This window comes from Pyrus communis, chromosome 15 (assembly GCF_041283825.1).
Source record: "Pyrus communis isolate YQ-2024b chromosome 15, ASM4128382v1, whole genome shotgun sequence".
Classification (NCBI taxonomy): Eukaryota; Viridiplantae; Streptophyta; class Magnoliopsida; order Rosales; family Rosaceae; genus Pyrus; species Pyrus communis.
In genome coordinates, this window is record NC_142579.1 from 38,162,947 (window position 1) to 38,175,982 (window position 13,036).

At 37.9% G+C, this 13,036-nt stretch overlaps 2 protein-coding genes across 2 annotated transcripts; both read right to left on the bottom strand.

Annotated features, from left to right (window-relative positions):
- Positions 1-2,241: 2,241 nt before the first annotated feature.
- On the bottom strand, positions 2,242-5,180 carry LOC137710126 (uncharacterized). The gene is made up of 5 exons (XM_088686752.1): positions 4,777-5,180; positions 3,951-4,184; positions 3,692-3,784; positions 3,458-3,559; positions 2,242-3,112 (listed from the first exon to the last, which is right to left on the bottom strand). Exons 1-5 carry the CDS (start codon positions 5,137-5,139, stop codon positions 2,480-2,482), a joined length of 1,425 nt encoding a protein of 474 aa, XP_088542878.1. The 5' UTR covers positions 5,140-5,180; the 3' UTR covers positions 2,242-2,479.
- A 3,897-nt stretch (positions 5,181-9,077) lies between these two features.
- LOC137709056 (uncharacterized) lies at positions 9,078-10,233 on the bottom strand. Its single transcript, XM_088685063.1, has 3 exons — positions 10,016-10,233; positions 9,811-9,913; positions 9,078-9,716 (listed from the first exon to the last, which is right to left on the bottom strand). Exons 1-3 carry the CDS (start codon positions 10,222-10,224, stop codon positions 9,078-9,080), a joined length of 951 nt encoding a protein of 316 aa, XP_088541189.1. The 5' UTR covers positions 10,225-10,233.
- Positions 10,234-13,036: the final 2,803 nt, after the last annotated feature.

Genomic DNA, 13,036 nt, shown 5'->3' on the forward strand with positions numbered 1-13,036 from the left:
TGAAACTCAAAAAGTGCTACTTTATACCCTGGAATTGATTTTGATCCCACTTTGCCCTTTGAAATTCAAAAGTTGTCATTTTACTTATTGAAACTCAATATGCACTCCACTTTTTGTTTTTTTTTTCTACCCCCCCCCCCCCAAAAAAACACCTTCTTCGTATGTTTTTAATGGCGGTGGCTGGTGAAAGAGATACGATGGTTTTTATTTTTTTGTTCTTTTTTACTATGCATTTATTTCAAGGTGAATTTTGGCATCTTACTAATTATAAATTTTGAAGGGATGAACTTATTTAAAAAAAATAAAAACAAGGCAATGTAAAATGAATTTTGAATTTCAGGGAGTAAGGTGACGATCTTTGAGTTTCAGAAAGCAAAGTAAGATCAAAATCTAGTTTCAGAGAGTAAATTGACGATTTTTAATTTTCAATGGACAAAGTGGGATCAAAATTAAATTTCAAAGAGTAAAGTGGTAACTTTTGAGTTTCAAATGGTAAAGTGGGATCGAAATTGAATTACAGGGAATGTGATAAAAAAATAAGCCTAAATTATACAAGGAAGATAATTACACATACAATGAACAGATCATTAAGCGTGTGAACGTGTTTTGGTGAATAAAGTTGGTGATTTTCAGCATTGTTGATTACATGCTATGTTCTCGCATGTATGAATGGGGAAGAAAATTCATTCAAACGAGTAATAATCTTATTAGTGATGATATTTAAACATACAAAATTGAAACTATTGATGATTAACTCTATAAAGTACTTGAGTTCCACATACAATCATGAAAGGTTCACGTTTTTATAGAGTGCTAATAATGATGTCGATCTTGTTTGTCAAAGCGTTATTGTAATAGTGCATGGCATGGGCACATACTTATAAACATACCCTTTATTATTCTTCATTTAAAAGTTTAAAATACAACCTATGCTATTATGCATGTCAATGTTTCAGAGAGCCCGATTAACGCTCATTCATAACTATATCAATAGTATCTCTAACTTGTATCTTAATTATCGGCTGGACAACACAACATGTGTGAACGTTTTAACACAAGAAGTCTTGATAGTAATAAAAGTGCAATCATTATTCATTATATATTATAATTTATTGGCCTTACGTGCAGCCAATTTCACAAGTAGCAAGATATTAAACTTGGTAATTCGGAAAGGGCAAGCTAAAGACACTATTAGGGCCTACATTAAACTCGATGGTGCAAGGTAAGGGCTCAGTCACAAAACTCAGTTTGATATCATGTCAAAATTTGAAGGAGACGGACAACTGTTCAATTCTAATCATACTGATATTGTTTTCGAACTTAGATTTTACTATGTGTATGTAAAATTTTATCATGAAAACCTGCACTAGAACGGAAACCATTTATCATATCTTGTAGTTTATTTCGCTAATTTTTCGATGTTTGATTCGTTTAAATCTTCAACATGACAAACTTTCTTGATTTTAATTATCCTTAACTGTTCTGAATTGTTGTTCAGCCAAACAAATAGACATACAATCGCGAGCCAAGTCAACTACAAGTCTACGAGAATTGGTCAGACTTTATGTGGCGTCTTAAAAAGTCATTACCTAGACGACTAAGTATAATTTTCAAAACACACTACTGGACTTTTATTTCTGAATGATTCAGTTCGAATCCAACACGACAATTCCAATAGAGCACTTGCATCTTAAAATAATTAACTATTAAATACCCACTACTAGAAATTTGGCTATAAGCCACTCTTTTCATTCGGTGGCTATTGTCAAGTGTTGCCACTCATATTGGTGGCAAACCTGTATGGCCACTAAGCACCCACTAAACTAGAGAGTGTGGCCTATGTAGAGGACTATATTGTTACAATAGCTACCAATATTACATTGGTGGGTATGTGAATAGTACAACATTTTTATATTTTATAATTATTTCTAAATTTCAAAGCATGTCATTGTCTCTCTTATTAGTGGCTAGGTTTGAGACTAACATTGGTGGCTTTTATACTCATACACCCACCAATCCTATGTGTCTCTATTAGGATTAGTGGCTTTTAAAGTTAGGCACCAACACTGGTGTGAATCTATAGCATTCCAAATGTCCGGTAGGTTGGAATTGTATTACATGCATTTTAGTAATAGCTATGTACTCTATTAAAACTCAGCTTCTTAATATAGAATTGGCAAGAAATTTAAATTTTCAAAAGGATTCACATTGACAACCAACCACACTTTATATCCCCATACATTTATCAATAACAAGGTTTGTCTCTATTAAAGACACCATATTACATTCAAGTCTGTTGTCCAACACATCCAAGTACCCAAGGATGATGACATTACATTTTGTTTCACCTATGTACCTATGCACATCCACCAACAACAAACTGAACAAACAACTCCACCCACTTGGATCTATGCCTTCCCTATGGCATTTGTATATATACATGAAGCAAAATTCACAAAAACGTATCACAGTTAGCTTATCACTTACTGAAGCCAGTGACATTCACCATGCATGGACGATACCCAAGCTCATCATCTGTGCCATTATTCTGTACCACAACAAAACCCTCATCTTCAACTTCTCCACTTGCTTGGATCTCCATACCATTCCCTTGTTCAATTCTATTGACACAAACTTGAGGCACATCAATGTGATTTGGTTCCACCATGCCTCCATCAGCAGCCCTCTTCAGCGCGAACATAATTTCAGCCCTCATTTCACGCTTCATATTCTCCACTTCCAATTCCACCTGTCTATTGTGTGCCACCATTGACTCGGCATATTCTTTCCTCAATTGTGCAACCACATTTGCTGCCTCAATCCTTTGCCTTTCTTCTCTCTCACTTGCCTCCATCTTAAGTTTCTCAATTTCAAAGTTAGCAGCTTTTCTTTGCTCCTCATACGATGCTTTAATTGCTTCAACCTCTCTACAAATTCCCCTTTTCTCAGTTATAATACCTGGCACATCAGACCACACAACCCCTGTCCCAAACCCTCTTACACGGTTGTCTCTCTCAGGCCCCAATACATTAGCGTACACAATATGCCGAACCTCATCAGTTATGATCTCATTCCTATCCTCGTACAACTTCAGGTTTGTATTGAATTCATCCTGCAAGTTGTTTCCAAAATTAATTACCAATGTATTTGCACTGTATATACATTTGAAAGCCTTCTAAATCAAAGATATTCCAACCATGTTTCTCAAAAAAACTAGTACTATTAGTTATTGTTCTGTTCTTCAGACTACAGTGCCTACCAATAAACTCATATGCATCAGAATCTTTCATTACTTCACTGTATTCACTAATGCAAGCTGCTGTTGCCTTATGCTCTTTGTTTCACTGACATTAAATAGCACATAATCTAATACACCTGATTGTTCACATTCCACAAACCTTTTATATATCTCACCTACAGATAAATTGTAGCAGCCGGTAATTGATGGCATACTTACAATTATTGCAGCTGATCGAGCATCCACTGGTTCCCCATTCTTCCGAGTATGTGTTAGCGTAAAGAATGTGATGCGGTCTGGTTTGCTTCCATTCGCTTGTTCCTGTTAACAGAAATTGTCAAACAACTAATTGACGAGTAATTTCATAACATTGTTTTCGACCGGCACCTTCATTCCATGTGCACTAACATGTAGTTAAGTTACCATAACACAGAACTCACGGCAGAGCCTTACATGTTCGTGTCTGAATTGCGCAAAAGACTTGGTTCCAGTCGTGTGATTTATTTGTAGCGCTTTCCTGTTCTTTCTACATGATGTAGCACGCTTCTACAGATGCCAAGTTTAGCATGCATTATTAGGGCTATGTGAAAGGAAATTCATCCTAATTTCCAATACATACAATCCATACATTTATCATCCACATTATGTCATAACTAAATAAAGCATATATGGTGCATAAAAAAGGAAGAACTTTGATCATTGTGTGTACTACCTGAGCATCTACAGTGTCCCATAGCTGTACTAACAATTTCCATTGGCCTTGGTTGACACGGCCATCATGACAATGGAACCTCTCCGCTAACGGTGAGTGCAGGCATGGCGTATAGTATGCCTTCTTCAGGTTTGCCTTGTAATCCTTCCATCTATCATTCAACTTCTTCTCACAAACCCGCCGAATTTTGGGCTCCAATTCGAGTGTTATACCATCTGTCCAATCAAGAGTCCCCTGCCCATGTACATATACATGATGTTGTTAATTATGCACCATCATTTAATACATGAATTATGAATTTGTATAGTGAACCCGTAATACCCATCCAGTAGGTTTGAAATATTTGTGTAATCGTACAAATTAAATTTACAGCAGACAAAGTTAAAAGAAGCCTCATTGCGCATCACCAATCTGCATAGATGCTGCCTTTTAGTGGTGTATAATGTGCTATACACCGTATTGTAATTGTCTATGGAGCCTCTTACGACATAATTGGTGCATCTCATTTCAAATATATCACAATGAACCCCAATTTATTGTATTGCTACTTTCTAAGTCACCAACTGCAAAATAATTGACATGGCCAATTATTTGTTAAACTTGTGTATGGATAACAGCAGTTCAGGTCAAAGTAGGTTTCGAATGCATTAATCATAATTAAAAGCCTAAGGCTTCAACCCTGCTTGTTGAGTAAGTCAATAATAGGCCATGTGATGCCATTATGTGGTTTTTTTTTTTTCCAGGGTTACAACTAAAAAGCAATGAAATAACTAGCTATATATATAGGAAAACCAACCAACCATTAATGCCTTTACTGTTGATTTACCTTAATCCTCTGCCAAGCACGATCCATGTTTGAAGCCCTGTAGAAATGCCTCCAATCAACTACATTAATTGGAAAATATGATGCTTCTTGAGCTAGCATTCCTAAGAACCTAGAAAATCTAGCAACGGTATGAGGAGGCTCTACCGGCTGCCCTTGCTCATTAAATTTCATCAGCTCCTTTGTACCATTTGGTGCCCATCGTGGCCTATTTATTCCCCTACTCGCCTGCACTGAACGGGTTATACGTTGACGTTCATCCACGATGCCTTCGACATTATTTGGAATTGTGAATTGCTGTATGTGGTCATGTTCCATCAGGTTGAATGCCAATGGTTGAGTTTCGATGCCTTCGTCAATCGACATTGATGCAACTGAGTTATTCTTGCTGACCCACAGCACCTTCGTAATAACTTTTCATGTAAACACAACACAAGAGTGTTTAATTAACATTTGTAAACAAAAGCATTTCAATTTAACACCTCAATTAATTTCCTAGTAAGAAGAGAAGAGTGGTAGATACCTGCTGCAATGGCTTTAATGTAACCTCTCTGCCTGAAGATAATTTCTTCTTTGAGTTGATAACTTGATGCATCTAAACAGCTAAAGTGAATAAAGTTAATTAAATGAATCCACACACGTTTCCTATTTGAGAGCAGCAAATTGAAAATTTGGCAGATACTTAACTTGAGCGGGAAATCCTCCCGCCCAGTAATCCCTAGGAAAACAATTATTTAATTCATACACACTTATGGAGGTCAGCAGGTAGCCACAAAAAATGGCCAGGTGTTGCTATTACCAAATAAAATAATTGGCAACCCATTAAATAATTGATCAGTCTGTGAGGTGGCAGATGGTTGATGAGATTGGCATATGCATTGTGTGGTCAAATTTGAGTGCTTTTGTAAGAAGAATCCCGGAACTATTAATTTTCCACACCCTAATTAAATGTTAATCCACTAAGTGGGTGTGAACTTACAATTAAGTGCCCTGCCCTCCATTCTAATCTCAATTATAAATATCAACCTTGAAGAGGTTTTTGGACGTACAGCAGTTTCAACTTCGTCTGAAATTTACACCTAATCACCAATGTCGCCTTTATTCCCAAATGCTCGCAGACAGCTATTTTGTAACAGAAGTGAAGACCTTTTTCCTACAATGGATCATGAAGTGCTTAGTCCCACGATGCGTGCCCCAACCAATAACATTGCAACCCCAGTTCCCACCCAAGAAAACCTTGTCCCTGTGCTCACTGCCAATCATGAAGATCCTGATTTTTGGCGTTACCTAGAAGCTAACTTTCACATTCAATTCGAGTACGAGCAAAACCCCACACTGGATTCAGGTGCTAACCAGCAGTTCAAATCCCCTGCAAAGACAACTACTGCTTCGGGTGAATGGAACGACTTCTCGCATGGCTCTAACATGCCTATTTACCCTCCTCAATCACCCAATCCCTTGATCAATATTTATTGTCCTCGTTATGATGAGGCAGCGAAAAATGTGATCTTGAAAGATGAGCACTTTCCATCTGATCTTCCAGGTTTCGGTGTGAATGTGATTCCTCCCTGGTCCAACGAAATCGGCTACATGAAGCATGGTAGCAGTGGAAAACATCCTTGCATCAATGGTGATATTGACAAATTAATGAGTAGTGGAAAGCAACCTTCCATCAGTGGTGACACAGTGAAAATAATATCATCTTTTTTCCCGGGTGATTCATACCGCTTTGATCCTATTGAGATTTGCAATGCTGTACATTTCGATTCTGATTCTGATTGTACCAGTACTGCGAGGACTCGTCATCCTCAAAAAAGGTACAAGGCAGTTAAGGAGTGTGCTGCGTGCGAATATGTGGGTGGTCAAGAACATTGTGATTGGATGAATCGTGCTACAGGTCAAGCAAAACAGGAAGTCATCCCCAAAGATATGCAGAATGCAAAATCACCATCCGATGATGCTTATGGTAAGAAGAGTTGAACCTGTTTGGGAATGGATGTTATATTATGCTATTAGTATTCACGTATGTCTAGTGCAATGCAAGATATCAACCTTTACAAAACAAATCTCTAGTCTTTTGCTCTATGTAAACATTCATACTCAGATTGTACCTCCGTACAAGATATGGATGTTTATCTTATGAACCTATGCAGTTGGTAACTATATAGACCGTTATGTTATTTTTGTTTCTGTATGGATGGTTTCTGGAATCAATATCATGTATGACTACTCTATGTATTTTGCAATTATAATAATGTGTAGTAGTTTGATTTATACGTATTCAGCTACAGTTGCGCTCATTAAATAGCATGACAGAAAAACAAAGAAATCTGAAGACAAAATATATAGTCAAGTAATGCTTACATCTTCCAGAGCAGATGAATGGTTAGAAACTTCAAAGTTTAGAGGAGAAAACGTTGGTTGCGAATTTCCTTCAAGATCCCTAGCTATACCATGTAGAGCTTTAATAGTACAACCAAACATGTTTTTAAGCTTTCCTAATCTTCCTCGTAGTTCTTCAATAGCTTTCAAAATTAAGCCAAATTAATAATGAAGTTGTATATAGACTGACAATTCAATCTCAGGAATGCATGCAAAGACAATCATCTTCTTATCTAGACCTTACCTCCGCCATCGTTGATACAAAGGACTGCATGTCCTCTTCCATATATTTTAATTGCTGCTCCTGTTGTGTCACTGCAAATGCCACAATGTTATGCAAGACTTCAAGGTGCTGAGTTAATGTGGACTGAAATTTCTTGACTAGTATCCGGTTTTCATCTTCAATTTTGTCATTCCACTCTACAAAACCATCCATGGTCATAATCATAAATAACCCGAAGTTGTGAGGGAGATCTGATGCAGCATTCTCTAGCTCTGCTCTAATTAGCTCAAATGCACGCCCAACGAGTGATTTCTCTGAAAGTTAACAATGGAATAATAGTAAGAAAAGGGCATTTAAATGTACCTTCCAGCTTTAAATTAATATATGCATAAATATAAACATGAACTAGTGTAGAATAATCCCGAATGTCGACTGTATAACTTTAAAGTAAGATGAAATGGAGAGAATCTATCTATGGTCTAAAAATGCAGATGGTGGCACGACAATTTGTTTTAGCAGCCAACTTTGCTCACCCAATTGGAGGAGATTGACTATCAGAAATTCCTTCTCTTTCATGGTCGCATTTGCTTGTCAACGCTTGTCGTCAAGATTATATAGTTCATGTCCAGTTTCCTCAAGCATTATCTGAATATAAAGTGTTTAATTATCTCAGAACAAGAGCAGAAAGAACAAAATGAGACTCTGTAAGTCCATATTACAAATGTATTACCTCAGTTTTTCCAAGTTTATCATTCAATTGTACAACCAAAAGTTGTTGACAACTGTAAAGTTCCTGAAGCTCCAGCAATTGCTGCTCTTAGGCCAACGTAACGTTTATATTAGTTCCCACCTTGTAGTCAATATTATTCAAAACGAAAGGAATGAAATCTTGACGGAGATACCTTGTCTTTTGAATCATAATAAAGTTCAATCCGCTCTATCTTTTCAGCCACTGCATACAGTAAATAAAGAGTTAATGAAGTTAATAACCAGTCAATTGTGAATGTAGGAAAAGCAGTCCATAATTCATTTAAATGACAAGAATAAGACCTTCTTCTCTGCTTCTTCACTAACATAACGATCTCATGGTATATATATTCCATTCTTCTCTCTGGCAGCATATACCTCTGCATGAACATAAGAAACATGTCATACAATTTAGCTTGCAGCACAGTAACACTAAAGAATCATTAAATAACCTGTGAAACAAAAAAAAAATCTCTGGACAGAGAGATTGAGAGCACATCAACGCTGGAATCAGTTAACAACCTTGCTTGAACATACGATCAATCTCAGAATACAAATCGTTGATCAAAGCAGACTTCATCATTTTTTGATTGACCTGAAACATTAACCAACAACAAACCATAACAAGGGTTAGAATGAAAGACATTTGAACTATATAATTTGTGAGAACAGGGATGGTGCAAACTTTTCACCTCTGGTTTGTTCTTTATATTTTTGGCACGGTGTGCATAGTCGAACGTGTTGAGTGTTTCTTCCAAACACTACATGAAGCTGCCACTTAAAGACACCAATTAAATATATTGCATATAATACGAAATCAAAAAACTAATAGTCAGGGCAATGCTTGGTTCAGGAATGAATGTCAAAATGTACAAATATTTCCATATCCTACAACACTGTCAGCGAATCAATACTTCGTATAACTAGTACGTTCATCAAAAGTGAGATGCTTTTACAAGCAATCTTCAAAGTCTTGGGCGTCTACATCGATTCTAACTCGAACCTCATCATTATCACCAATTGCATGTTCGACATCTTGTCCATCGCACGGATCATCATCATGTGTTGAGGACATATCAAAGAAATCACGTGGTCTTGTTTTGATTGCAACATGCCATTCTATATCTGTTGGGTCTTGTACATAGAACACTTGTAGTGCTTGTGATGCGAGAATGAATGGGTCACTTGTAGACGAAATCTTATTGAAGTTAACCAATCTAAAGCCATATCTGTCTGATTTTACTCCCTCACCTGTATTTCTGGAAGTGCCATCAAACCAGTTGCACTTGAATAATACCACTGTCCGTTCCATATGGTACTTGATTTCAAATACATCTGTTAGAACCCCATAGTAGTCTACCAAACCGGTAACAGGGTTCCGGTCACGTGGGCCAGCATAACTTGGAACATTAGACTGTAGGAAAACACCATAGTTTTGGTAATTCCCATTGGATTGTGTGCCTATTACTTTGAACCTGAACCCATTACATACAAAAATCTTATATCTCCGACACCATTTACTAGGTCCATTAGCAAGCGCTACTAAGTCGTCAGTTGCCCTTGGGTCACTTGATTGTTGCAATTGATTAACCTACACAATTTACACCCACGTTCATATGCATAGTTAAGAATAGGAAGCTAAATAGGAAACCAGTACACGCAGAATCAACTTATTCCGTACTAACATGTTTTTCAAACCAATCTGGGAAGGATTTAATAGCTTCTTTCTCTGCTTGTAGCATGGTTACACGCCTCCCTCGAGTTTTTTGAGCATTCTCCACGTAACTTCTGTATGTGAAAATAAAGTCATTCTCACTCTGTATAACCAAAAGGAGAGATTCAGAAGTTGGTGCCATTTAACTGCAATATATAAGATTTAAGTGTAATCACCTCCTATATGCCATTGACTTATCACAATTGGCTAAAACATACGATCGTGCAATCTCCCAATCGTGGTTGTCAAGATGATAATCTTCCCGCATACCAAGTGAATGCCCAGTGGCACAAAATATGTCAAAGTCACCCTCATAGTCAGGACGTATTCTATCTGCATTTCGGCTTGGACGGTTCAAACGTGTCTCCACGCCTTCCAAATACATCCCACAAAAAGACAAGCACTCCTCAGCCAGATATCCTTGGGTCATGTTTCCCTCTGGTCGATTTTTATTTCGAACATACTTCTTCAACGTCAGCAGGAACCTAATTTAAATAGGACAACATCAAATTTGTTGTTCTAAATTGTATGATGCACAGATGTAATAACCATACAAATATATTAAAAGTTAAGGAATACCTCTCAATTGGGTACATCCATCTGTAGTGCACCGGACCTGCAAGTGCAGCTTCCTCGGCAAGATGTATTGTGAGGTGAAGACTGACGACAAAGAATGCAGGCGGTAATATCCTTTCCAATTGGCATAGGATCATAACTATTTTGGGTGTGAGTTTGCGAAAGCATTCCACTGACCCTTTTTTAGTACACAAATGTCTGAAGAATGCACTTAGTTCCAATAATATCTGTGCAGTCGCAGTTGGGAGGCATTTACGTATGGCAATTGGAAGGAATTGCTGCATTAAAACATGCCAATCATGACTTTTAAGTCCCCTTACGATCTTTTCCTTTGTATGCACAAGTCGTGAAATATTGGACGAGTAATTGTCAGGCACTTGTATTGAGGCTAAAACCTTGCAAAACAATTCCTTCTCTAATGGTTTCATAGTATATACACCGGGAGGCATCTTTGGCTTTCCATTGACAAATTTTCTGTGCAACTCCGGTTTCATGCCCATCAATTCCAGATCCAACCTTGCATTCAAGTTATCCTTGCTTTTCCCAACAATACCCAGCAGAGTTGCAACCAAACTTTCAGTGACATTTTTTTCAATGTGTATGACATCAAGGCAATGTCGAAGCACAAGATGTTCCCAATACGGCAACTTGAAGAAAATACTATGTTTCTTCCATGGCCCAACTGTTGCTCTAGGTAGTGGTCTTTTTTCTCCAACCATTTTCCGTGGGGTCTTACCATATTTGAACCGTAAAATGGACAACTGTCGACGACATTCACATCCGGTCAAGGGGGAAGGTGCTTGCTCTCTCTCGTCAAAAAGATTAAAGGCTTTCCTCTGTCGACGAAAAACATGTGACATGGGCAAGAAACGACGGTGACCCATATAACAATATTTCCTACCCTTTTTAAGATATGTCGACTCAGTCTTGTAGTTGCAACAAGGACATGCTAATTTCCCATGTGTGCTCCAACCGGACAAGTTCCCATAGGCGGGGAAGTCGCTAATAGTCCATAAAACAGCTGCTCGTAAGGTGAAGGTCTCTTGCCTAAATGTATCATAAGTGGGAACCCCTGAGGTCCACAATACTTTCAGCTCGTCTATTAATGGTTCAAGGTATACGTCAATATCATTTCCCGGAGATTCTTTTCCCGGTATTAACAAAGCCATCAATATGAACGGTGCTTTCATACACAACCAAGGTGGTAAATTGTAGACAGTCAACAATACTGGCCAGATGCTATAGTCGGAGCTGCATTTTCCGAAGGGGTTGAATCCGTCACTTGCCAACCCAAGACGTACATTGCGCATTTCATCACCAAATGTTGGAAATTTCAAATCTAATTGCTTCCATGCAAAGGAATCAGCTGGATGTCTTAAGAAGCCATCCTCGGGGCGAGAAAGCCCATGTCAACACATATCTTCACTGGTGTGTCGAGACATGTAAAGCCTTTGTAAGCGAGGTGTAATAGGAAAATATCTTAGCACCTTCCGAGGTATTCTCTTTTTACTGCTTCGTGATGTCTCATCAACCTCGGTTGTATATCTGGACACACCACATGTTTGACAAGCATCTAAACCACTGTTATGTTTCCAATACAACATGCAGTCATTTTCACATGCATGGATCTTTTGGTGAGGCAACATGAAATTTTTCAGCAATCCCTTTGTACTCATCACGTTATTTGGTAAAGAATGACCATTTGGGAGTATATGTTTCAAAAGCTGAAGATTAGCTTGCACTGCACTTTCGCTGCACCCATATAAACACTTGTTTTGAAATACTCGTATTAGGAAGTCCATTTTCTTCATACCACAACCCGGATATAATTCTGCGTTGCCGTCTTGCACCATGGCTTCAAACTTACGTGCATATGCAGGTATCACAGTTTCCTGCCCGCTGTGATTATTAATAGGCATGCCACCCATTACACTGGGACGAGAGAAAATATCTTCAAGCAAGGGGCCTAGTTCACAATAAGGATTAGTAACAGTAGCACTTTGTTGTGCAGCTTGGCTACTTGCAATAGGGTCACCAAATGTCTCTCCATGCCATACCCACGAGCCTTCCAAGTATGAACGGTCCATACCTTCAACAATTAGATGTGCTTCAACTTCATTCTTACTCAACCAGAACCTATTCAAGCATTTAGCACATGGACATTTGATGTTGCCATCAAGAGAAGAAACTTGCAATGAGTTTGAGATAAATTTTGCTAGCCCTGTTCTGTAATCCTCTGTAAACGGATTCAAACTGGCCCAACTTTTGTCCATCATTACTGAATATAATCAATAGTTTGCAGAATTGGAACAATAAGGTGCCTAAAAATGAATGCACCCACCCTCTCTCTCTCTGTCTCTTTCCTTGTAATTGCGCACCCAAACCCTATGGAAAATCCAACAGTCAGAAAAGGAATTGAATGGGAAATCCAACAGTGAGATAAGGAATTCTAACCTATATTCATATTAGAGATAAGCATAAATGTAGGAAAAGATTTATAACATATTCGAAAAGTGTAGAGAAATGGGATTTGAAGAACCATTTTAATGAAAACAGAAAGGAAGGAATATGCAATTTTTAACACCCCAACCACCATTATCACTTTTACACCCTGTTGTGGT